The 27,104-nt window shown below is 34.3% G+C and overlaps 1 protein-coding gene across 1 annotated transcript; it reads right to left on the reverse strand.

Moving 5' to 3' along the window:
- Positions 1-3,546: 3,546 nt before the first annotated feature.
- LOC127844819 (ER membrane protein complex subunit 4-like) lies at positions 3,547-27,011 on the reverse strand. Its single transcript, XM_052375331.1, has 5 exons — positions 26,886-27,011; positions 14,582-14,705; positions 12,909-13,062; positions 7,250-7,410; positions 3,547-4,094 (listed from the first exon to the last, which is right to left on the reverse strand). The coding sequence occupies exons 1-5, from the start codon at positions 26,945-26,947 to the stop codon at positions 4,059-4,061; spliced, it is 537 nt and encodes a 178-aa protein (XP_052231291.1). The 5' UTR covers positions 26,948-27,011; the 3' UTR covers positions 3,547-4,058.
- Between the last annotated feature and the right edge of the window lie 93 nt (positions 27,012-27,104).

Here is a 27,104-nt window from a genome sequence, read left to right on the forward strand (position 1 = left end):
TCAGACCGGCTGTCAAATCTATTTGTTTTGCACGATTTGACCACAGAAGTCGGTGTAATTGCAGGCCTTTTTTGTCACGAGAAGAATATTCAATCAATCGTGCACGTTTGTTTTATCAGATGAATGAGATATTTTATGCACATTCTTTCGCACTTAATTACAACGTCGTGGAAATTCTACTTGCATAGAATACAACTACTTTTTGCACTGACAACAAATGCCATCAGTGAAAGAAATTTAAACGTAGACATAAACGTTTTATCGTTTTTATTGTTTAATTTTACAAAATTACATTTCATGGGGACAGTTTCAAAAAGTGTACACTTCAAATTGGCAAACTTTAAGAGTGCAGTAGGAGAAAATTGCAGATATAAATAGAGTTGTGATTATTTAATGTTTTACAGAAACGGCTGTTACAGTCATAAATCCTTCTTTTTAATGGGTGGCATCTCTGCATGACATTAAAGGCAATCTCAGTTTGTTTTTTATTTCATGAGCGGAATCCTTTGTTTCTATAACTAACCATGAAAACATTGTCCCAAATTCGCCTCAAGTTCAATCCAAACTTAAGTGTTAATACAATCTATCGATGTTTACAGATTCATGAAAACACTCTTACCATACCGCGGTACGTGAACAGGAAGTAACATCTACATAGACCACAGCCACTCCAATCGCACTCCCCGGTAAGTTCAGAATCCCATCCGTCCATGTGCAATCCCAATCCATTTAATAATATAAGGTATAAAAATGAAGTTCCATTAAATAGCCCAATCTGCTATCAATATATTAAGCACCAACAATTTGTTCATGAACTTGATCCCCCCCTCCCAACCCATATAAAATATCATGCTTAGTTTGAATATCATAATTGAGCCGCGCTCTGTGAAAAGGGGGTTTAATGCATGTGGTTTAATGCAAGTGTCGTCCCAGATTAGCCTTTGCAGCGCACAGGCTAATCAGGGATGACAATCTTCGCTTAAACTGGATTTTTTGCGAAGAAATGACACTGTGTAAACGAAAATATCATAAAAGCGGAAAGTGTCGTCCCTGATCCCTGATTAGCCTGTGCGGACTGGGACCACACTTTACGCACATGCATTTACCCCCTTCTCACAGCTCATATATAATTGCACGGAGTAATCTTACATTAAAACACGTTCTTCTCGAATTATTATGCGGGAACCATTAGGCATAAACTACTTAAGTAAACGTGACTTTGAACCTGTCCGTTCCACACTAAATCATACGGGTTAATAAAAAGTAATTTGAACGTAATGTTTGATTGACATGCTCACATTTGTTCTTTAGAAATTGAGAGCAAACATCAGTCTCAAAAATCGTTAATCAGTCTATATAGCTTCTAAGTAAGTGTGGGAACGGCCTTAATTTAGATTATTTTCTGTGAAATATTTCCAAATATGGCCGATGTATTAAATTTAATATGGAAGTTACACAAAAATCTTATGATGACGCGAGTATGCGAGTATTATTTTCCGCCTTTTGTTTAACAAATCCAACTTAACATTTAGAACATGCTTTGCATAACATTATATTATAAGTATACATTTGTGCAGATTATTCGACTTTAAAAGACATATAATGATTTAAGATTGAGGTAGTGATGACTGAATACAATTGAACATTACCTCAAGTCGCATTCAAAGGTTTAACCTTTTGCTGAAATCCATTAAGTCATGTTTTGTTCCCAAAAATGTCAAAAAATTGACAATGGCGTCTTCAATATGTCATAATTATAACCAAATGAGAGATCATCTAGAGGGAATAAGCATGAAGTCCGGTTTACATAACGTTGTCCATGATTAAGCGAGTGATTGTATTTCTAAACTGTTCGCGTGTATGGAATGTATGTGTACTCATTGATATCTTGTTCATCGGAATTTCCCATGTTTATATCGTCCCCAGCTGGGTTGACCCATTTATGCCTAGTGGACTCTCCCATCCTTCTAATTAAATTGGATCAATTTATTTCCAATATTAGGGATTTCTAGTATATGTATTTCTATATTTAGAACATTTCTTACATAACTTCTTTGAAGCAAACAGCGCAGACCCTGATGAGACGCCGCATCATGACCTTTTTTCTAGATGCTAGGCACAAATGGGTTAAAGTTCAAAGTGCAGGAGACGTCCCGTTCTAGAGACGACGCTTGGTCTTTCCAGTGTCCGGGGTAAAGCACCTAGTGTACTGCTGCATGGCTATCGACACATAAAAGACGTCAGGAGCTCTGAGCCCATTGTGAAAGTACTAGACCACGAGTTATCTCCCTTATATAATACGTGAAGTAAGTCTCATAAAAAAGCAAAGATGTGAATGACAACTGAGTGTGACAGCATGGACGTAAAATAATGAAATGCATGTTCAGAGTAAAAGTATGTTTGCTTCAAATCAGAATTAAGTAAACAATGAATCTTAATTCAATGACGTTCAATCATGTTGAACGTTTCTCATTGTTAAACATAACACACGATAAATGTATATTTTCCAGTTTATAGAGAATAACAGGTTACTGTCCCATCGTTTTGTAATATATCAGGCGAGGCTTAGAATAAAATAACGGCGAGGCTTGCCGAGCCGTTTTTTTATTCGTGCCGAGCCTGATATATTACAAAACGACGGGACAATAACCTGTTTTTCTATTTATCATACCACACTTTCCTAAAAATCTGCAAGACAATCCATTTTTTTATATTTTAAATGTACGCTGATTTTGCTTATCCGGCTTTTACACGTTGATACACATGTAGCAACGGCGTTCGAAAGGACGACACGAACAATCGCTTATTTTTAACATCGTATGGAGAAAAAAAGTTGTTTGCACTACGAATTGGAAGAGTACACCCGCTTTAATTATAAACATCTTGAATTGGAGATCAGGAATGGACTGCAGCGACAAATTTAATCGAAGAATACACTTCACCGAATAGTTTGGAGACGCCATTTTGGAGATGTGTATTGAAATTGACATTTTGATGATGGTGTCAATATTGACATAAGCGTGTTAAATCGTTTCTTCAAATAGTTGATAAGCATACAGTTATCATTTGTCTTGACTTTCTGTGCAACACTTGCGAGTGCAATGACTATATCGATATTTAAGATGTATTGTCCCATTGATGACGTCATTTAACTTCCGTATGGCGGGCTGTTGTATTTTTTTTTTAAATAAACGTTTTTGTGATGTATGACTTTAAACTAGAATAAAATATGTACGTTCTTGGTATCAAATTGTTTGTTTTGTTGAACCTGATTCATGTTGATAGAAATTGTTGACTTTATTGAAAATCCCACGAAACTCCAAACATCGTATGATAAATTACGTTATCTCATGCATGTACATATTACAATTCATGGAAAGAACTACAACACATTTGCAATGATATTGCACATGAAGTTTTCAAATTTTAATTCATTCTAGCAACAGCAAGTGTCGAACATATAAGATAAGATTTAATGCCATATATATATATATATATATATATATATATATATATATATATATATATATATATATATATATATATATATATATAAGAATCTAATTAATTCCTGAAATCTACATCTATTAAATATATATAGTTTGTGTCTTTTAATAAAAAAATATGAAAAAAAATGATGATGTACAATATTGAATTAAAAATTACTATGTTACAAAACCAGAAATTTAGGCGATTATCTTCAGCAAAAAGATATAGAGATATCCTGACATGTGAATCAAAAAATGTCCCTCTGATAAATCCTGACATTGGCATTTTACAGAAGTTTGCAATGTTGTGGAAATCTTAAACCATTCTTAATTGACACCATAACATTATTGTTGGACATCATATGTTTCTGGGATTGATAAAATGAAGATAGTTACACATCCTTGATGTTACAACAGTCATTCACAGTTTCTACTTCTCTCTTATTTCACAGTTTCAAGACTGTTGGAACGACTTCAGTCAGCATGTCTTGAAGATGTTGAGAAAAGGTTCATCAGTTTTTCCACTTGGTATGTACACAATTCACAATTTCAACTATGTACAGGTATTGGTTATAATGCGACGCCACCTCCGGACCACTCAATTCTCTGAAAACACAAGCGTACACACAATGTGTATCTTAATTTAAGTTTTGTTCTTTTCACTATCATGCAGTCCAAAGAAAGGCAATATACCATGACTTGATCCTTTTCACCTTTCAGAGTGACCTTGACCTTGGTTCATGTGGCATGACTGCCTCATTCTACTGCACACTGCCACAATGGGATAAACATTTGATGAACGTTTGATGACATTTATAAAGGGCAAGGCCATATAAATTAGACATGAAAATACTGGCTCAAAAATTGAACTTTAGTTTCGTTTTAACCTATTTTTTGCATTAATTGCATCGAAAGCCTCAGGCTTATTGATACGCTCTCAGATCCGTTTCCTGGGCCTAAAACAAGTACTTGGTGTCTTTTGGGGAGATCTAAAGAAAGCTCCCACAGTGGGGATCAAACCCGTGAACGCCCCGTCGCTAGTCAGACACCATATCCATTACACCACCTTCACACTGAACATTGAACTTTCAAGTGTGACATTCAGCTGGACTGAGTGCCTCCTGCATTTTAATGGCCTAAACATTTGAGCTAAGTTTCATGACAATCCTTCAGAGCGTTAAAGGGACCGTCAACCAGATTGAAGAAACAAAGAAAAGTTCTAAAATACCGTATTTTTTACAATTATTAGTTTTTATTGATTAAAATAGCACGACTGGTAAATTACATTACTTGCAAACATTTCATATTTTCAGTATATTCCATAATAAAAAATTTCTATGTGAAACTAAAAGTACATCGGGAAAATAGGTGACATAACCATATACACACTATAAATAATGCAAGTAGATTGATCATTTTATATATAAAATATATACAACTCACTAAGCATGCACAATTTGCATTCCTGGGTTTACCATGTGACAATGATGATCAATCTACTTGCGTTATTTAAAGTAAACTGGTAGTTACCTGGTACACATACTCAGTAAAATTTTATTACAGAATATACTGAAAATATGAAAACTTAGCAAATTTTTCAAGTAATGTAATATACCAGTCGTGATATTTTAATCAATATAAACTAATAATTGTAAAAAAAAATGGTATATTAGAACTTTTCTTTTTTTCGTCAATTTGGTTGACAAGATATAGAGCTGACCAAACAATGGAGGTTTAAAGCATGTTACCTTCTCCGACAGCCTAAGTGACTTTCCCTAATGCATATTGACTCAATAAACTTACCTTTAACTCATCTCTACTAAACACAGTTTATTAAGTAAATAAAGACCATTGTCAATGTACACAGTATTTGACACAAAAGATAACATATTTTTGTAGTTGCGAACGCATTAACTTACTTATAAAATATATCAACCTATAACATTTTATTAATGTTAACATTAAATATATCAGCTTATTAAATTTTGATGATACACATACAAACATAATTTTAAAAGTGTTTCATTATCTGTTTTGCTCCTCAAAATTATTAAAGTCATATACAGTATTTCCACCAATATACCAGTTACATGTACAGAGAAATTTTGTACGGACCACTTCATATTTACTTTTTACAATTTCATGAAAGTCCTGGTAAAGATATAAGACACATGAAGCTGGCACTAAAATATTTAAGATTAAAACAGAATAAAGCATTCCCATATGAAGGCATTATAAAATCAGACTCAATCTCATTTAAACTCATGACACTATGCAAATGATCCCTTATTTTGATGCATTTGTAGTCCCTGAGAAGGTTAAATTGAATCAAAGACTTTTCTTACTAGATTCAAGTTTTAAAAGCTTCATTTCCAACCCTAAGATACTGATTAGCATCAAACAGCATAAAAACCTGAACAGACTGCGAGTTACACACAGGCTGTTCTGGTTTTAAGCTGTTTGCACATAGCCATTTTCACTTTGCTTCTGAGTGGGAAAGGGTAAATGCAAATACAACTTTACTTAACAGTTTTGGAAATAGTTTATCCATATCATTATTTGATAAAGATATCAAGACATTTACTGATATTAAACTGTGAAAAATTAACACACTCAATCCACCATTGCATAATGGTTACCTTGACAGATTGAATTTACCCATATTTGTTTTTCGTCTTTGGGGGGAAAGGTGGCCAGGCCTTTAAGAATGGGAAGTTCTTGACAAAAGTGCTTTTTTTTCTTAATAATGATAAGTTTATTCCCTTAAAAAAATAATAAACATAATTTGATTGATCTGCAACAAATGCTAAACTAGTTCTTAATCAGACTGGTTAGAAGAAATTGTTTGAATCATGTACAAAAAAGCTTCTTATTTATTCATGTTTGTCTTAGTTTAGTTTTCTTTTTTTTTCTTAATAAATCTTTCACTGTGGTGGGGAATTATTAGGCATTACAGTGCAAAAAAATATTTTGAGCAGGGCAGTGGGCTAACATTTTAACCCCAAATTAGAATTAAAACAAGTGCACCGCATAGCAGGTGCCAACGCTCGGCTATGGGTGCAGTTTTGAATAAATAAAAGCTTGTCAGATTTTTTTTAGAGGTCACAGTGACCTTGACTTTTGACCTAGTGACCCAAAAATAGGTGTGGCGTGAAGAAATCATATAGGTGCATCTACATATGAAGTTTCAAAGTTGTAGGTGGAAGCACTTTGATTTAAGAGCAAAATGTCATGGTCAGGGATGGAAACTAACGTTTTACAATTGGTTGCCCACACGGGCAACCATCTTTACTATTTTGGTTGCCCGGCTAAAGACTAACGAGCCCAGTACAATGTACATGTATTGTCATGTGTATCTAATACTTTTTTTAAATAAAAGATAACTGGACAAAACTGCTTACATTACACTCTTTCTGTGTATAATGTCTTAATATGAGTCTGAGTTGAATAATTTCCTTGGCCTTTATGAATAAATATTATTAAAATAATTAATCAACAGTCGCCAATTTTATTAAATGTTTAATTGTAAGTGAATGTTTCAAGCTTAAAAAAGCTAGTTGCCCGGCTGGAATACCAACTTTTGAATTTAAGTTGCCCAGGCTAAAATCTACTTGCCCCGGGCTCACGGGCAACCACTAATTTTCATCCCTGATGGTTTAAGTACTGCACATGCCAGCGGCGACACGACACGACGAGCTGGCTATGACAATAACTCAGGTTTTCTCACTGCAACAATTGCATAATGCTAAGCTTTCAGGTACCTTTTGTGCTTCCAAGAAAGCCAGCCAATCAGAAGACGTAGTTGGTAAAAGTCCCATGGTCTGACACTTGTATACGGCTAGTCCGAGACAGACCACATTGCCCAGTATGTAAACAAACTTCTGTATGAGATGCTGTGGTCCTTCTATCATCTTAAAGATTGCTGGAGGAAAGAGGGGGAAATTGTAAAACAGGTCATAACTGTTAAATCTAATAAAACACTTATGAATGTTCTTCCATTAAGTTGTCAACCAACATAAGCTCTTTAACATCTCACAATTCTCTCCCTTGCATTCACAACAAGACTGGAGGAGTATTTCCCCTTACATTGTGAATAATATATTAAACTGTACAAAGTTAACAATAAATTCAACATGAGGGGAAAGATCTACGATCACTAGAATGTAGAATCACTAAGATCAAGGTTCACTTGCATTTCCGATATCTAGAATCTAGAATCACTAGGATCTGATTCACTTGCCTTACCAATATTTAGAATCAAGAATCACTAAAATCTAGGTTCACTCGCATTTCCGATATCTAGAATTTAGAATCACTAAAATCTAGGTTCACTTGCATTTTGGATCACTAGGATCTAGGATCATTAGAATCCAGAAAAGTACAAGGTGCTGATTAAAAAGGGGCAGGTTGGATAGTCAAACAGACGGTGAATTTGTTTTTGCTTATTTCATTTGAATTTCTTAGCAATGTTCTTGCACGCAACAGTGTAATATAATATTAATGAAAGGCAATTTTATTTTTGCAAAATATATAGCTTATTTTTCATATGTTAACATTCAATAGCCTAGAAAAACGTGACGTGATGACCAACAAGAGCTGTCAGAAGACAGAGGGCTCGACTATTCGAGTGCTTGACAGTATAACATAAGCCATCATGGGGAAATTGTTCATATTCAATAAGGTCAAGGCAATATAGTCATATTTTAAATGGAAGAGGACCATAATTGAAACATATTGATCGCTTATGTTTTAAAGAAGTTGTACTTTATAGACGATTCTGAGTTCAGGTATATTTTCCACAATCTATTGAACATTTGTTAAGACATAAAAGAAAGTAATAAGATTTTATTTCAAGTTTGATAGCAATAGCTTGGGTGGGATGGTCCTTCAAAAATGAAATAAACAAGGCTATTGTCAAGCAATATTGTCCCCTACCGGCTCCACCATTGTCAGAAATTTTTCCACCATTTTCAGATTATTATTTTTTGGTTGCCATAGCAACCACAATTTTTGACGTAGGAACGAAATGAAATGACGTGCATAATGTCCATATTGCCATCTATCCATGTTGCAAGTTTCATGAAAAAATATTAAGAACTTTTTAAGTTATCGCAGGATCCAGAAAACCACCATTTTCAACAGTATTTCTAGTCTATTTGTTGCCATAGCAACCAAAATTTTTGACGTAGGAACAAAATAAAATGACTTGCATAATGTCCATATTGCCATCTATCCATGTTTTAAGTTTCATGAAAAAATATTAAGAACTTTAACAGTTATCGCAGGATCCAGAAAAGTGTGACAGACTCACAGACAGAGAGACGGACACACAGAGCGCAAACCATAAGTCCCCTCCGGTGAAACCGGTAGGGGACAATAAATATTTGTTTGTTTTTTTACCATGTTTCAAAAAAAAAATCTTTTTAAGTGGGGGGGGGGGGTGGGGGGTGGAGAGGGGGGTAGAATGTGGAGAGGGTGGTCATTTATTAGATTATCTTTCTAAAATAAGAAAAAAAAGGAAAACAAAAACTTTTTTTGGGGGGGGGGGGGGGATTCTAGGGTGGAGCGTGAGGGATGGTTTGAGTGTAGTCCATTGTGGTATGTCAGGTTAGTGTTGTTTTGTAAAAGTATGAATCAAATCTGATCATAAATAAAGAAGTTAAGGCAATTTAAGCAAAATTTATTTGACCTTGAGTGTCAAGGTCATTCAAAGGTCAAAGTCAACTTGCCAGGTACAGTACCCTCATGATAATAAGAAAGTATTAGAAGTTTGAAAGCAATAGCCTTATTAATTGATACTTTAGAAGTAAAGTGGATCTAAACACAAAATTTAACAAAATATTCAAAGTGACTAAGTAAAAAAAGGGCCATAATTCCATTAAAATGCCAACAAGAGTTATGCAACTTTTCCTGTACAGTCCCCTTATGATAGTAAGCAAGTGTTCCAAGTCTGAAAGCAACTAGAACTTTGTCACAGGCGTGACATATACCCCCATGTGCCGCATTGACACAGACTTTTTTGCATGCTGTCTTCACAAAACAAGAGAATCTAATTTATGGCAATTTTTAAGAATTATTAAATTATTATCATTTATGGCCATTTTTGACCATTGAACTCAAAGTGTGACCTTGACCTTGGAGATATCGATATAATTCTTTTGTGCGACACACTGTCCAATGATGGTGAACAAATGATTTTAAAATCTCACAATGAACAACATAGTTATGGCCCGGACAAGCTCATTTATGGCCATTTTTTACCTTTAAACTCAGTGTGACCTTTACCTTGGAGATATCCATGTAATTCTTTCGCGCAACACACTATCCAATGGTGATGAACAAATGTGCCAAATGATTTAAAAATCTCACAATGAACGACATAGTTATGGCCCGGACAAGCTAATTTATGGCCATTTTTGACCTTTGTACTCAAAGTGTGACCTTGACCTTGGAGATATCAACATAATTCTTTCATGCAACCCACTATCCAGTGATGGTGAACAAATGTGCCAAATGATTTTAAAATCTCACAATGAACGACATAATTATGGCCCGGACAAGCTAATTTATGGCCATTTTGACCTTTGAACTCAAAGTGTTACCTTGACCTTTGAGATATCGACGTAATTCTTTCGCGCGACATACCGTCCAATGATGGTGAACAAATATGCCAAATGATTTTAAAATCTAACAATGAACAACATAGTTATTGCCCGAACAAGATTTCGGGACAGACTGACCGACAGACAGATTGACAAAGTAACTCCTATATAGCCCCCATTACCAATGGTAATGGGGGAATAATTATAGCTATGATACTTTAAAGAGTAAAATGGACCAACACACAATACTTAACCAAATGTTCAATTATCTAAGTATAAAAGGGGCCATAATTCTGTCAAAATTCCAGTCAGAGTAACATAACTTTGCCTGCACAGTCCACTTATTATAGTTAGTAAGTGTTGCAAGTATGAAAGCAATAGCTTTGATTCTTTAGGAATAAAGTGGACCTGAACACAAAACATAACCAAATTTTCAATTTTCTGTGAAAAAGTGAAAAAAGGGCCATAATCCTTACAAAATACTTGATACAGTTGTCTGCTCTTGTTTAAAGATTGGGGTCATGTTGGTAAAGAAGTACGCAAAATATAAAAGCAATATGTCAAGGGACATAGAAAATATTTGAGGTGTGAGGTGGTACGCAAACTTTAACATTTCCACGCTCACCCTGACGTGAGTAGGATAGCTCCACTATATATATATATATAATATATAGCTAAAAAGGAGCAGGGTGCAGAATCTTTACCTAAACATGGTTAGAAGGACATACAGTACATAATCACATTCATATTCAGAATTAACTTACCGTTAATTTGTTTCACTCAGAAAGGAATATTATTTGTTTTTGATTTAATACTGAAATCTCAGTTTGTTTTTTTAACTTGGCCGGAAAACTGCTGAAAATCTTGTAAACAACCATACAGAAATTTTCATTGAGAAACTGATTGTTTTAATTTATTTAAACTATGCCTGGATGTGAGGTGTCAGTCTGTAAAAGGTCATAAGGCAGGGGATCCATTTTTACAACTACTCACGAGAGAACAATATCCTTAAGAGAAATCACCTGAAAGGAGGCATTATCACACCTGTACATATTACAAAACTTGCTGTTTTAACAAGACTTGAAGTATTTCAAGGCAGTTACATAGCCTTATTTCCTGGGTAATCTGCTTTATCAGAACTTAGTGCACATACTTATGCAATGGCCCGATGTGAGTCAGAGGGCGAAGTTAACCCATTTATGCCTAGTGGACTCTCCCATCCTTGTAAATTGGATCAATATATTTCCAAAATTAGGGATGTCTAGTGTATTCATTTCTATATTTAAAAATAATTCTTACAAAAAATCATGTGGCGTCTCATCTGGGTCTACGCTGTTTGCCAAGGCCTTTGTTCTATTTTTAAAATAGCTGTAGAAATAGTTTCATGACCAGTCAGGACACAAAGTGCATTGCTTTACCAGGAATCGAACCCTAAAACTCACTCAAGTGCTAGGCTCTTCGCAAAAAAGTAAGCTACGGGATGTTACACTTTAACCAGCTTTTTATACAATTGGGAATAGAACTGGTGCTTGGCCATTTGGGAAAACAAGTGGACCATGGACCCTAAGTCGCTCACCTGAGACCTACAGAAACTTGACTATTCTGAAAGAGAATGAGCTGATTCATAAAGATTAGACCAAAAAAATGACTTTTTAGAGTATTAACACGTTTTTTTAATTGACCTGGTGACCTAGTTTTTGAGCTCACATGACCCAGTTTCAATCTGAGATTTCATTGGGACAAATGTTTTGACAAAGTGTCATGAAGATTAGCCATTACATCTGGCAAAATATAGCATCAACAAGTTTTCTTTTAAGCCATATAAGGAAAACTGCTCAGCCTCCGGGCTGCAATGTCTTTTTAACAAACCAGAAGAATTTTCTTACTTGACATCATTAGAACAAATATTACTGACTAAATTTGATTTAGCACAAAAATGTGACTTCTAGAGTGTTAACAAGGTTTCAATAAAGCCATAAAAGGAAAATTTTCCCAAACCCTGGCTGCCATGATTTTGAAAAACCATAACCATTTTTTAACAAAGCCAAGCTATCATAAGCATGGTTTTACTAAAGCCATTTAAGAAAAAATGCCCCGCCCCTAGGCGGCCATGCTTTTCAACAGATCAAAAACGTTTTCGAAGTCAGCCAAGATATCATAAGAACAAATGTTTAGTAACTTCTAGAGTGTTAAAAAGGTTTTACTATAGAAATATAAGGAACAATGTCCCGCCCCCTGATGGCCATGTTTTGCAACCAACCAAACTATTTTCAAACTAATCCAAGATACATGTATCATTTGAACTTATGCTCTGACTACGTTTTATGAAGATTTGACAATAAATGTGACTTCTAGAGTATAAAAAGGTTTTACAATAGCCATATAAGGAAAACTGCCATGCCCCTGGCAGCCTAATTTTCAACCAATTGGAACCATTTTCCAACTCTTCCAAGACATCATTGGGACACGTGTTCTGATCATAAGCATGTTGTGCTCAGGTGAGCTAAAAATAAACATGAAAAAAAAACATGAATTAGAAAAATTGGCATGGCAAAATCTTTAGATTTTAATTATGGATCTTTTTAATTGCTCGGTACCTAATGGCACAAACCTATTTAAATGTCTACTTCCTTTTTCCTGAAATGTTCAGTTTTAGTGCTCATTTTCTTTGTTCACTTGTTGATAATGCACTTTTGGAACAAAATTGATGCAACTTTCCTTCCTTTTGAGAATGGGGAATTTTGAAATTTTTCCTTGATTCGGAAAGTTCCTTTTGCAGGCACTTTATAACGAAAGAAAAGAGACGCTGTTGACTTACTGTTGGAGGCAGACATAAGGGCCTGAATGGGCCTGAAGAACATCATGCCCACCATCATGATGGGGAAGATAGAGATCGTGTTGCCTGCCATCCACAAGATGAAGAAGTTCATGGGGATCTGTTTAATCGGCCCCAAAGCAATGTTCCAGCCTTTCTGAATAATGGACAGTAAATTGTTAACAATTTGATAAGGATCTTTGTCTTCAGTCACATGGCAATATTAACCCTTTCAGTGCGGGAACCGAATTTTGAAGGCCTTTGCAAACAGGTTGGATCCAGATGAGACGCCACAGAACGTGGCGTCTCATTTCTGTGGCGTCTCATCAGGATCCAAACTGTTTGCTATTCGGATACTATTCTTTGAAAAAAACACAAAGAAAATGCTAATTTTAAAAATTCAGCAGACGACATTTTTAGCTGAAGACAAATTTTCCAGCATGCAAAGGGTTAAAGCCTTTCGGAACGGCAAAAAAAGTTTAAAACATAAGATAATCAATATCAATTTTATTGACCGGACAAGACATTATTCTGCCCTTCTTGAACATGAACATTATATTGTTTACAATCTAAGAGCTAATTGACAAGAGCACACTTGACTTTTCATAGACCCGTCAGAATGTCAGGCCTTTTTTCTAAAACAAACTGTTTGTATGGTAGGTAAAATATCTTAGCTATCAAATAATTATAAATTTTTCTAATTACAAATCCTTGAGAGAAAAAAGCTTGACTTTGAGTGGAAATTATTTTGCTTTATTTACCGACACAGAATGTACCTGGTGACCTTGACTAAATATGACCCATATGCAAACAAAATTTAATTTGTCTTAAAACATAATAAATTATATATGCTTGAATTGAGTAAATGCTTAATTTTGTGATTATATATGATATTCAGGATATTTGTTTAAAGAAGCCGCGCTCTGTGAAAAGGGGGTTAAATGCATGTGTGTAAAGTGTTGTCCCAGATTAGCCTATGCAGTATACACAGGCTAATCTGGGACAACTCTTTCAGCCTAAATGTGATTTTTGCGAAGAAGAGAATTTCATGAAACAAATAATATCATAGAAGCGGAAAGTGTTGTCCCTGATAAGTCTGTGCCCACTGACACTTTATGCACACGCATGAAACCCGTTTTTAACGCAGCACATATATTGAGTAACAGTTACCTTGACCTTGATTACTGTCATAGTTTGGAAGATCAAAACATGGATGGATGTAGTCAATATATATTGGTAAAGAAATAAATTGTGCCTTCTATATGGAAATCAGGCCTATCATCACGCTTTCAGAATTTCAACATTTTTATAGATACTCTTTTTGCTAATAAAGGCTTAACTGTTCATTGAAACCATTTTTTCACCTACTTAAGTACATCAAATTCAGGTTAATCCAGAAGAAAATTAACCTTCACTCTAGGAAATGGGCTTTCAAGCATGGGTGTAGTGTCATCCCAGATAAGCACAGGTTAATCAGGGACAACAGTTTCTCCAAAAACTGGATTTTGTTTAGAAGAGACTCCCTTTAAACCAAATATTAAACCATAAAAGCGGAAAGTGACGTCCATGAATAGCCGGTGCTGACTGCATAAGCTTATTTGGGACGGCACTTTCCTAATATGCATTAAGCCCAGTATTCCCATAACAAGACTCAGATGGTTGACACTTCAAATAACCTTGATAATGAGATGCTCGTCCTGTTCCTGCCTCTCTGTTTCCTTCCTGCTGCTGAGCTCTGAGTACCCGTAGGGATTCTGGACAGTGGTGTGAGACAATGAGATCTGCTTCTCCCCTTTCATCCTGCAAATAACATGATGAATCGTTGAAAAATAGTATGAGCAGTGGCACGTATGCTGCTTGTGTAGCTCCAGAGAAGCCTGCGCTATTGCAGAGTCTGGTCAGGTGATACCCTGTTTGCTATAAAGACAGCTCTAACGGTCTCATTAGCAGACAAAGTAGCTCTAAATCAGACCATTAGAATGAGCAGGCTGGGCTGGAGCAATCATGGCCACATACATGTGTATGTCATAAGACCTGTTTTGCATAACACGGATCATATCCCCTCAACTTGGTCATGTTAGGGGAGAAGTTGTGTGGCGGCCTGGTTAGCTCAGGCGGGAGAGCACTCGCCCTGTTAGGGAGGTGTCCCGGATTCGTGTTCCGGACTGGCCGTACAATTTTCTCACCCTGTAACATATAAAACTTAAAATATTTAGATGTTTTCATTAATAGGGCTGATACTAAGGTAGTCCATATAAACGGACTCCCAGAGCCTTTGATAATTTTTGCTATGGCGGCTCTGGCAGTCCATATGCACCCCTTCATAAACATGGGTGCAGTTCAGCGCACGGAATCCGTGCGCTTCACTAAACAAACGTCCTTCAAGATAAATTGAGGAAAATAACGAATAAACTTCATAAACATGTTAAATTTACCTGAATGGCAACCTACGGATGTTATCCTTTGCATGCACCCTATAAAAACACAACGATGTTTCAACACACTTTTCTCGCTGACATTATTATATTTAAATTTGAAACAGTGTATTCTGTATCGAAAACCACATCGTTATCGACTTTAATAGGCTCCATCACATAACCCGACGTGCAAAATATTGGTGTATACTGCGACCTAACCAATATTGGGTCAATTTTCCTATATGGCCAATACAGCGTACAAAAGAAAAACTAAGTCAATAAAAACCAATTATTTCTTGCTTTAATGGTACCATTTGGATGAGATTGTGATTTAGACAGGTAAACTTTAATAAGTTCTTGCAGTTTCAGTGTTCCTTAACCCTTGCATTGTTGATAACATTTTGTACCCATGCACAAGAGAGAGCGCATTGCAACTCTTAGCAACCCATTGGGTTATAAAGCTGAGAGTTGAATTATTGCAACTAATACTATGGATACCCAAGGATGCTACCACTTAGCAATCATTAACACGCTGTTTTTTTAACTGTATAAGTTTGATGGAGATCCAGCCATAAGCTAAATAGGAGTTTAAAACACAAGCTTGGGGACTAGAGCGATTAATGCATCCCTCTCCGTGAGTAAGGGTGTCATGGTACTCCGTGGGACGGTATATCCTTATAGTCTCCCCTCGGTACGGTTCACGATACGCCTCCGAGTCTGTACGGTACGGCATTTTCCATGACGCATTTCAAGGGAAGTAACTGTAATTCACCCAAAAAATGGCGGAAGTTGAATTAAAATCACCTCCAGCAAGCTTCTAATAAAAAATATGGAATCTTTTTGTGTTATCAGTAAGAAAGTGGTAGGCGTTTATTTCGTATAAACATTTGCTTTATATCACGACTTTAGTCGCTACGAGTTTCCTAAGCAGGAGCTGTAATTGTGTGATTCCGCTGAGAATTTCGCAAATTCTTTGAAACCATTAAAATTAATTTTCAATCACTCAAAAATGTACTGTCTTGCCTACGTCATGAAACAAGGTGCACTATTTGACTGGTTCTATGAATTGCGCTTGGAGTTTTTTACGGCACAAGCAAAGATAGCCAGTTTGACTAGTTGGTAAGGTTAACAGTCAATTCGTACCTAAGTCAACTTGCACGGTAGTCAACTCGCACGTTGTTTGGTTAACTCGCACGGAAGTCAACTCGTACCTAAGTCAACTCGCATGGTAGTCAAACTATTGATGTGTTAATGGGTTCTAAATGAGTTATTTATGCATAAAAACAAATGAGAAATACTTTCAGAGTTTAGTTCAATACTTTTTATTGCAATATTTTCACAAAATAACAACAACAAAAATTCACAAAATATTGTTTACACCATAGTTACATTATCGGCACATTAAAACAGATAGTAAAAGTTCTTTTTTTTTAACTAATATTTTAATTTTGCAACACTGTGCGTTCATTAACATTAATTAAATATTAAATTGTATAGCATGAACAATTAAAATATTTATTTAAGTGTTCCATACTACAGCCTTATCTCTAGGCAACCCCTATCAGTAATAGCTTTATCTACCCCTTGATTATCAGTACCCTTATCAGCTGAATGACTGACAGATTAGCTGTTTATTGTAATTTTAGTGGTGAGAAAAAGGAGTGTAAGACATTAGCCCTCTGGGACATTAGCCCCTAGGACATTAGCCCCTAGGACATTAGCCCCAGGACATTAGCCCCTAGGACATTAGCCCCTAGGACATTAGCCCCTAGGACATTAGCCCCTAGGACATTAGCCCCTAGGACATTAGCCCCTAGGACATTAGCCCCTAGGACATTAGCCCCATAGGACAATTGCCCCTTAGGACATTAGCCCCTACTTACTTTTACATTTATTTTTAGGCATTTAATTTCATCTTTTTTTATTAATGGAATTAATGGGTTATTTTTTTCTAAAACAGCAACAACAACACAATATGTTACTTATGTATCTAATTGTAAGGTAATTTTAGACTTCTGGATGGTGTCAGATAGCAAAATGTTTGCAAAATAAATAGAGTTCAAAGAAAAAAATAGTAAAGAAATTGTAAAAAAAAAAAAACACTGAAATGTACGCGTGTGGTACAAGCTATATATTGTTTGTATTTACATATGAAATTAAAGAAATGGAATAAAAATGCCTACTTTAAATAAAAAAGTTTTGAACGTTTTACATGTAAAACACCGGGGGGCTAATGTCCTAGCGTGCACTTTTTGAAGGGGCTTTTGTCCTAGGGGCTAGTGTCCTAGAGGGCTAATGTCCGTACCCCGAGAAATAGGATATGGTGTTTTCAGGTTTTGTTACTTTGTTGACTGCATGATTAGGTGACAGATGTTTTATTATTACATTTCCAATTTAACAATTAACATAGTAACGTATGAAAATTTCATAATCTTTCATAGCTTATTAAAAAAGTAAAAAATAAGCTTATATTAAATTTACAACAATTAAATAGAAATTAGAATACAAATAATTAAAAAACAAAAAACATGAACGCCGAAATAGAGCTCTACATAGACTTTTCACTATTATAAATCAAAATAGGCTTTTTCTTAAGTTATGAAATATTAAGTATATAATGAAATGCATGGTACTTACCGGTTTCCCATGTTCTGTGTCTTTACAACAATATCCGTTTTGTGACAAACATTAAAGTATCACTGATTAATTATCATACCAATTAAGTTTAATTGATTAATGTTTTGCCATTTAAATTATTTTTGTTGTATACAAGACTTTCACACCTCTTACACACATTCATATAACCCGTGAAAAACACCGACCACAAGTGTAAAAGAGCCATTAAATGTGACAACCATATATTCAGATTATTAAAAAAAGGACAAATTTACTATTGTTAATACATATTAACTACTTATAAACTACTGAAAATATTACATAAGGCCTCAACAAAAATTATGTTTGTTTCCACTGACATGGCCAGGCCTTTTCCGCCCTATGCCACGGGTCCGAATTTTGGCCCCATTCCCAACGCAAATCTGGTTGTTTTTTTCCCAATTGAAAAAAAAATTCCCAATTCCAAAAAAAAAAAAATTTTTTTTTTTTTTTTTTAAACCTTTAAATATATTAGTTAACCTGATCCAGTGAAGAAAATAGAAAAATATTGCATAATTAAATTATCTGTTGCCTTGAATTTGTTTTAAAACCAGTAAAATATTTTAAATTGATCATTTAAGACTCATTATTTTCCCTAAAATCCGGCGTTTAGAAAAGGCCAGGCCCTTTCCCCAAAATCAGATTAAAAACCCTGCACCTATCACACATGTTCATAATATTTAGTAAATTTTTTATTAAATGTTATCAAAATAGCCGTTATTTACCAGTTAACAGCTTCTTTGAAATATAAGAAACACTATTTACATGCGATTATTTTTCCCAATTGAGCCAGTTTTGCGATTATTTTTTTTCCCACAATGTGATTTTTCACGACGCGAAATTCCCAAAATTCCAGTGTGGCGTTTTCCCAAAATGGAGCGGAAAAGGCCTGATGGCCTAAAAAATTAGGGAAGGTAGGTAGGCAAATAATTTTATTTTTAAAAATATTGTTTTTTTTAGAAAATGTCGTACATGGTGCATCTTCTTCTCATTTTTGTGTGTACAACTGTATGAACAATAAATTTGATGATGTATGTAATGCTATATGGCTTTATTTAAATGATTTTATGAAATAAAAACTTGCTGTTCATTAATTTTGCATTTGTTGCTTTCCTTATTTCCGAGCTTAATGTTTTTTTGTTTTTTTTTATTCAATATAATACATACAATGTATACATGTATATGATCATACAACAAAGTGATTGTACAAAGCAATAAAGTTCAGACATGTTATACAAGATATGCTAATATGTATACTTTTTTTGGTTTCCTTAAGATTAAAAAAAAACAAGAAAACAAAAAAAACTGGGTTAATATGTTTTTTCTTTGGTTGTTTGCAAGGTGTTTTTTTTAAAAGAGAAAAGAAAAGAACAACAGAAGAATAGTTATGAAAACTGATGAGTTGTATAAAGTGGGAAGAAAGCATACTGGACTTTGTTTTGTTGTATATTCACAATGATCTTATAAGGTTGAAAAAAAAATATACAAAATTATTTTAGAAAGATAAACTAACATTAGAGTGAAATGTATATAAGTGGACAAACCAGGGGTTCCGCTGTCGATCGCCATTGGCGCCAAATGGCGCAAAATTTTTAAATGTGGCTCCAATTTTTTAAAAGTGGCGAATTAAAAAAAATCGGTAAAATCCTATCCGAAAATGTACTGCGAGTCGAAAGCACGCGACCGAGCATTAGCGGCCAGCGTCTGTCAGTTGTAAATATTGATTTACGACGATGTAAGCGACCTACAGTGCAGAGTGCATTAGAAATCACCGAAGCGTAGAGTGTTACAAACGGTGTTTTTACTGCTATTGTCAAGTTTTATGGCGGTTATTATCGGATTAACGGCTCCTTTATGATATTGAGCAATAAGTTATGTAACACGGGGACAAACTGTCACGACGATCAATAATTATAATGATTATTAGGGCCGCTATTTCTTTGTTAAAATCAAAACCATGGGGCTGGCAAAAGCATTTAATTTCTCCACATCAACAAATAAAAACTTGTTTCAACAGGTATTTGTGAGCATTTCTGTTTAATATATTCATTATTGTAATGTTCTGGGAAGGATATAAATTGATTAAGATAACAACAATTTCTGAATTAAATATAAAACATTCACTCGATATACTATATTTCGGATATTTTAAATTCGGACATTTAAAGATAGGGGCATTTATGTGTTGGTTTGATGTTGATAGTTTGTAAAAATATGTTTTATGTTATTTCAGGCAACTAGAATGGATGGTGGCAATTATCTGGGCCTTTCTGTCATGAAAAAGGCGTGAACAACAGTCCTTTAATTTAACCTGGAAATCAGCCACCACTGACAGAAAACTTGTTAACAACAGAAGCTGATGTATATCATGTCCTAATGACCAAATATAACTGTTAAACACTTTGAAGTGAGATGCTTTATTTTCTGATTCCCTTTCAAATGATGAACATTGGTGTGATTTTATGTTATAAAATAATGAATAATTAATTTCGAAACATTTATGCAGCATACTGTTTAATACATTGATTATTATATTATTTTGGTTATCTGTGTTGTTTATCAAGTTGAAAAAAATGTTATTTATATACAAATAAAGCTTATTAAGACTTATGAAGGTATGACTTATGAAGGTACTTATTGTTTTTTTTATGAAATAACATACTTTTTAAAGTGATAATACAGTCAATGACATTAATGTAGTAAGGTTTCTTGAAATGATTGTTCTTATTAATAAGGTGGAATAACCGACAGTATTCACGCCGCGAAAAAGTGGCGACAACTTTTTTTGGGCCAGTGGAACCCCTGACAAACATTATGAGAATTTAATCCAATTCCATTTTTGTTCAAAGATTTGTAATGTGTCATTACTGAGGTCTATTTCTTTCTCAATCTGGATTTTTAGTTTAAGACTATGGAAAAAATAATTAAAATTTGGTACTTGTTTTTTGTACTTCATGTTAAAGATAAAATATTTCATCAATATAAGAATAAAGTTCACAATATTATTACAGTTTATTGATTTCAATGAGTAAATTCCGAAACTTACATTTAAGAAAGATAGTTTAACGTTTAGTTGCTGTTGTTCAAGAAAAGATACTAATTGATTCCAAATAGGCTGGATGTGTTTGCACTCCCAAAAAAGCTGTTCTATAGTTTTGATGTTTTCACCGCAGAAGTCACACAGATTTGAGTTAGATAATTTGCATTTAAAGAGATATTTATTTGTAGCTATAATTCTATGGATGTATTTATATTGAAAATTTCTCAGTGTGCTTTCAATAGTTGCTTTACATGGCATGGTAAATATGTGTTTCCAATTAAGTTCATGTTCTCCGAAAAGGACTTGCCATTTATTTTGGGTTTTGGAGTTTTCTGTAAGGTTCTTAATTTGTAGTGTGTTAAATATTTTATTCGTTTTGTTTTTTCTTCCAAGTATGTTTTCTACGAATGTTGTTTGAGTACATGGTGTATTATTTGTATTGATTTCAGATTTAATATGTATGGGTATGCTTTTGATTAGTGTGTAGTACTTCAGAAAATTATTTGAAGGTATTCCGTATATGTAGCATATATCATCAAAAGAGTAGAAATCCTTAATTCTGTAGTCATAATTGGTCGACATATTTAATGCTTTGTTCAAACCAATCTTTATAGAAAAACGTCTTATTGTTTAAAGTTATGTCTTTATTGTTCCATAAAATAGTTTTACTGCTGGTTTGGGTTTCTAGGTTATGAGTGACATCACTCCATGCTGATAGAACATCAGACAGAAATATGTTTCCTTTGCAATTTCATGTAAGATAGTATTGCTGATGTTACATTCAAAAAGTAAGGAGTCACCATATTTTTTTAGGATTTTCTGGTAGAATAATTTCCATTTACTTGTATTGGTGTTATCTAGGTATCTTTTAACCCAGCTGCATTTGATTGCATTCAAGAATGAGTCAATGTTTGTTAATTGGATACCTCCATTTTCTACAGATTGGATTAACTGAGTTCGTTTTATTTTATCAGGCTTACCATCCCATATGAAATTAAATATTGCTGATTTTATATCGTTAATAACATCATTTGGTGGATTTGGGAGAACTGTTAATACATAAATTAATTTAGGAAGTGCAAACGTTTTCAATACTGTGTTTTTTCTGATTAGTGTAAGTTTACGGTGATGCCATGATTTTAAGCAGTTTTTAAAATTCTGTAATTTAGGTAGTATGTTTTTAAGAACTGTATCCTTTTCATTATTTGTGAAAGTAATTCCTAACGTTGTGGCTTCATCGGATGTCCAATTAAATTTCATTTCTTTTTTATATTGGACATTACTTTGTTTTAATTTACCTACTCGCAGCACAGTACATTTAGTTTTGTTTAGTTTAAGACCCGATGTCATTCTGTAAAGGGTTAGAGACTCTATTAGGTTATGGAAAGAATCGTAACTGTCGTTTAAAAAATAAGTTGCATCGTCAGCAAATAAGGACTGTTTGATTTCTTCGTCAGGTTCTAGTGATATGCCTTTTATGTGTTTATTTGATTGGATGTGATGTGATAGATACTTGATGCAAATAATAAATAGCGATGATGAGAGTGGAAATCCTTGTCAAACCCCTCATTCGATGTTAAAACTGTTTAAAAAGAAGTTTAATGTTGACTTCTGGCAATGTCTTTAATAGTCCATATTATGACCAATAAAAGGCATAACTAAAATCGCAGTAAGCTTGACCCTCAGTGTCTATAGGGATTCAGTGTTGTTATACTTTCTGTTCCTTTGGGATCATGGAGTGTATACTATATTATTTATAATTTATAATATATTAAATAGCCCAAAAGCCTTGCTAGGGGGACGGGAGTGGTGTTGCATGTAACATTATCACCATGAACAGACCCAATCAAACTGGGTGTGCTATTATATTTCTTAGATGCAGTTTATGCTTCCAAAGGACCACATTTTCAGATTATATTATGTACTGGTGTCGTGGGGTCTATCTACCAGGGCTATAGCGCTGTCCCAAAATTTCTTTTAGCCAACCAGGTTTTTGTTTTTCGATGCCCGAAAACTGGTTTTGAAATAATTATATATACATGTACAATCAACTTGTTTAAATTTCTTTTAATGACAACAAGGGCATATCACATATCATAATGTAACATACAGTTTTCAATCTAGAAATAATTAGTATGGTACTTGTCAAAGTACAAACAAAAGTTATTTTATAGATGTACATTTAATAGGGGTGTCGATTGTTCTAAATTTGAAATTCTGAAAATTAGGCCGGGGGTCTTGGAACCGCAGCCGCAGGAACCCAACAGGAAAAAAGGGCAGATCCCCCACCCCACCCAGAGCCCTTACTAATTGTTCTTTTTTATAGTCTTTCCAATTGTATTTTCAGGTGAATACAATTTAAAATATTATAAACCACACCGTCCGTATCACCGCATGTGTATTTGTCATTCTATTTCTTCTATAAAGAACTTCGAAAATAAATTATAATCGACGAAAAATAATGTAAAACGACAGTCCGAAAAATTGTACGCTTTTTTCACATTAAATAAAATGGGTTATTGTTTGACTGCAGACATTGCAAAACCTCGCAAATATACAATTTGGTTGACATATTGCTTTACCATAGCATTTTTTGTGGGTAAAAAACAACTTAATTATCAACTTTTAATTTCAAACGATAATCGGCAGAAAGGTGTAACATCGTCGAAATAGAACTAATTATTTAATTATCATCCTTTAATTCAGATCGATAGTCAGGAGAAAGGTTTTAAGTAATCAGCTTAGAAATAATTTATTTATTGTTACGCTTCTTTTGATTTGTTAATCTTTAAATACGACGTTTGCCATCGGCCGCTATATTGTTGGCAGACGATAAGATCAACTGTGTATTCCAAGAGTACAGTGTCTGCGCATGAATGACCCAATATTATGTGTGAGCAAACTCAATGCTGATTGGCCAGCTACCACGTGCGCTTCAATAACAATAAAAATAATATGCGGATAACATAGACAAGTTTATTGAGCGTCGCCGAAAAATACGCGGTCCGATTTTTTTCGAATTTTGGGCTCAAAAAGATTAGGACAGGCGGCAAAAAATTAGGTAGGGTCAGGCCACCGGAAACAAACAATTATTTTTTTACGCCTTATTCATCTTTTTCTATATATATTTTTGGGGGGTGCGAGTTGACTTCAAAAAGTGCGAGTTGACCAGAAATGCCGTGCGAGTTGACCAAAAAAGGTGCGAGTTGACTACCGTGCGAGTTGACCGGCACCCGTTGGTAAACATGTTTAATTTTTAACTTAAATAATCTATCGAAGTAAAAGAAACATAAAGCAGTCCGTATTTTTTAAAAATATTCATTATTTGTGTTCATATTTAATCAAAGTTTTAGATTTGTAAATAATAATAACATATTGTTAATTCGTGTACTTTCATGACATTATATGGTATTTTGTATGACACATATGTAGAGGTCTTTAAATAAAATAAAAAATGGTTTTAAATGGTTTGCATGTTGTTTCCATCAGGGGTCTCGCGAGTGGGCAAAGTGGGCGATTTCTTCGCCAAATTAATCTTCACTTCGCACATTGATTTCATGAAGGCGAAGTGACTTCTCCTCTTTTCATGATTAAGTTTGTGCCAGTGATTGACTGATTAAAATCAATTTGATGTGGAAAATTGACACAGAAGGATTCTCAGCCTTTAGTTGCCCCAATCACAGGTCATGCATAGTTGAACATTCAAAAGAACAGTCTGGAGCTATTACACTCCTTGAAATTGTTAATAGATGATGCCTTGATTAATTGCCTTGTGCTGGCTACCAATAACTATGATTCAGCAAAGTTAAATGGCCCATTAAAACAATACTCCAAAATGATCAAATGCGAAGAGGTAACCTAGCATTGGCAATACATATGGGGCTCGCTTACAGGTCTTATTTGTTATCTCTGCTGTAAAATGAGATTTTAAATGAATTTTTAATGTAAAGCAAATAATTGTAACAAAATATAAATTTGATTTAATGTTGATTTGTTCAAAATTTACAAGGAAGTAAAAAGATTCTAAACATTTCTGGTTTTGTTACAATTGAAGTTTAATTGATACACCTCTACACGAAAAAAAAATATGTTAAAATTACCATCATAATTTACAATCAATGACAAAGAAGAAAAATGTAGGTTTTATACACATGTCTTATTATAAATGAAATGCAGCCTTTTGAAATCCACCATCCATTTCAGTCTCTATTATAGAAATTATTTCAGCAGTAATGGACTTACCAGTTATTACATAAATAACATGTGAATTAAGTGTTAAATTTATTAGTTAAACTCGGTTTAATACATCAATAACACAACATTAAGTGTGTGTGTTTGTATTTGTAATTGTCCCCAAAAGTGCGAAATGAAGTGGTTTTTGATTAATGATAACTGGCATGGTGTAATGAGACTCAGAGGTATACAATAAGTTGATTGAACGCTGAACAGAAATCATTTTTTCTTTGAGTTGCCTCACTTGTCCCTAATTTTAGCTGAAGGAAAATTCACTTCTCCCTCAAATTTGAACCTAGGCTGAGCCCTGAATCTATCTTTTGAAGCAAACTATACGTAAAACTAAGATCTATTATGCAAATGTACCATTTCTTCAAAAGATGTTACAACTTCTCGCTACTTTGGCCTAGCTAGACCACTGTTCCATCTAACGATACGTATCGCGATACATATTGTATCGTACACACTGTACCGCGATACGTATCGTATCGTAAGGTGAGCGTATCGTGACACCCTTATCCGTGAGCATAATTAACCATGGTAGTAGCTAAAGAAACTTCAGCTTACAGTTTATATAGTATTGACAGACCTGTACGCTGAAGCGAACCCGTATCGAAAGTCAACCAGAGTCGTAATATATTTATGTCACGCTATAAATCAAAGAAAGCTCATTTTCTTGGATACATTTCTACATATATTAGTGAATTAATATAAATTACTGCATCTGGGAATATTTTAAGGTTCAAATATTTCAAATGCATCTTACAATAGATAAAAATAACTCTAGACTCATCAGTCTGAAATTCACAATTTTGACGCATTGTCGCTTTGTCACGTGACGAGTTTTCATTTGGATACTTTCGGATCAACCTTGACATTTTTTGCTGAAATTGTAAACATAACTTTCGTTTTCTGAAATCTATTATTTGTAATTAACAACTTACGTATGGTGGATTATAAGACTGATTTCAGTGTGAATCAGGTAGTTTTAAATAATATTTACTTTGAGTTTGTATTAACACTACAATTTGTTTACAAAACAATCCAGAATAATCTAAAATACCTGGAAATGTCATTCTGAATTTGAAAACACTTAAGCACATGGTATGTTACTAAAAAAAGAAATAACGTCATATGACCGTGAAATCTCAGGAGATTTGCATTTCAAGAAAGACTGTCACATCGCTGTTTTTCTCGATATGTAAAAGCAGAATAGATAAATTTTAAATGATTAAGATAGTATTTAGTGAAAGAATATATCAGTTTAATGTGAAAAATGTTAATCTTTCCGATCAAGTGGTTGATTTGGGCCAATATGGCAATAACGGCATATAAAAGCTGTTTTGGACCGGTCTTTGTTAACTGTCAACTTTTCGGGAATTTCTGGTTGACTTTCCTAATAGGGTTGGTCCATAACTATAAAGTCGCGGAAGTCAAAAATCATTACAAGCGACATTTAAAGTTATGGTAGCCAGAACTACCATGGTAGTTGCTTAGTTGGTACGGAATGTGCGTGGTACGAAGGCAATTTGATTTATTGAAATAGTATGCCCCATCGTAATATGATAAATATAATGACGAAAAACTACTTAAATCATCCGTGAATTCGCATTAAATTTGCGTTCCGATTGTTACCTATTTGCCCCAGTGAAGTCCATGGTCCATTTGTGAAATTTCTTTCCACCTTTTGCTGACATTTTGTTTTTATTAACCGGTTACGAGGCTACACTCCACAAGAAAAGTATCGGGATAAATAATTGCCTGGTTCCCTGTAAATGATGTCTGACGTTTGTGTGTTTTTCGAAGTTTATGATGTCATTTCCCGCCAGAGGCTGTATAATGTGAGAACCCGGA

This window comes from Dreissena polymorpha, chromosome 9 (genome assembly GCF_020536995.1).
Source record: "Dreissena polymorpha isolate Duluth1 chromosome 9, UMN_Dpol_1.0, whole genome shotgun sequence".
NCBI lineage: Eukaryota > Metazoa > Mollusca > Bivalvia > Myida > Dreissenidae > Dreissena > Dreissena polymorpha.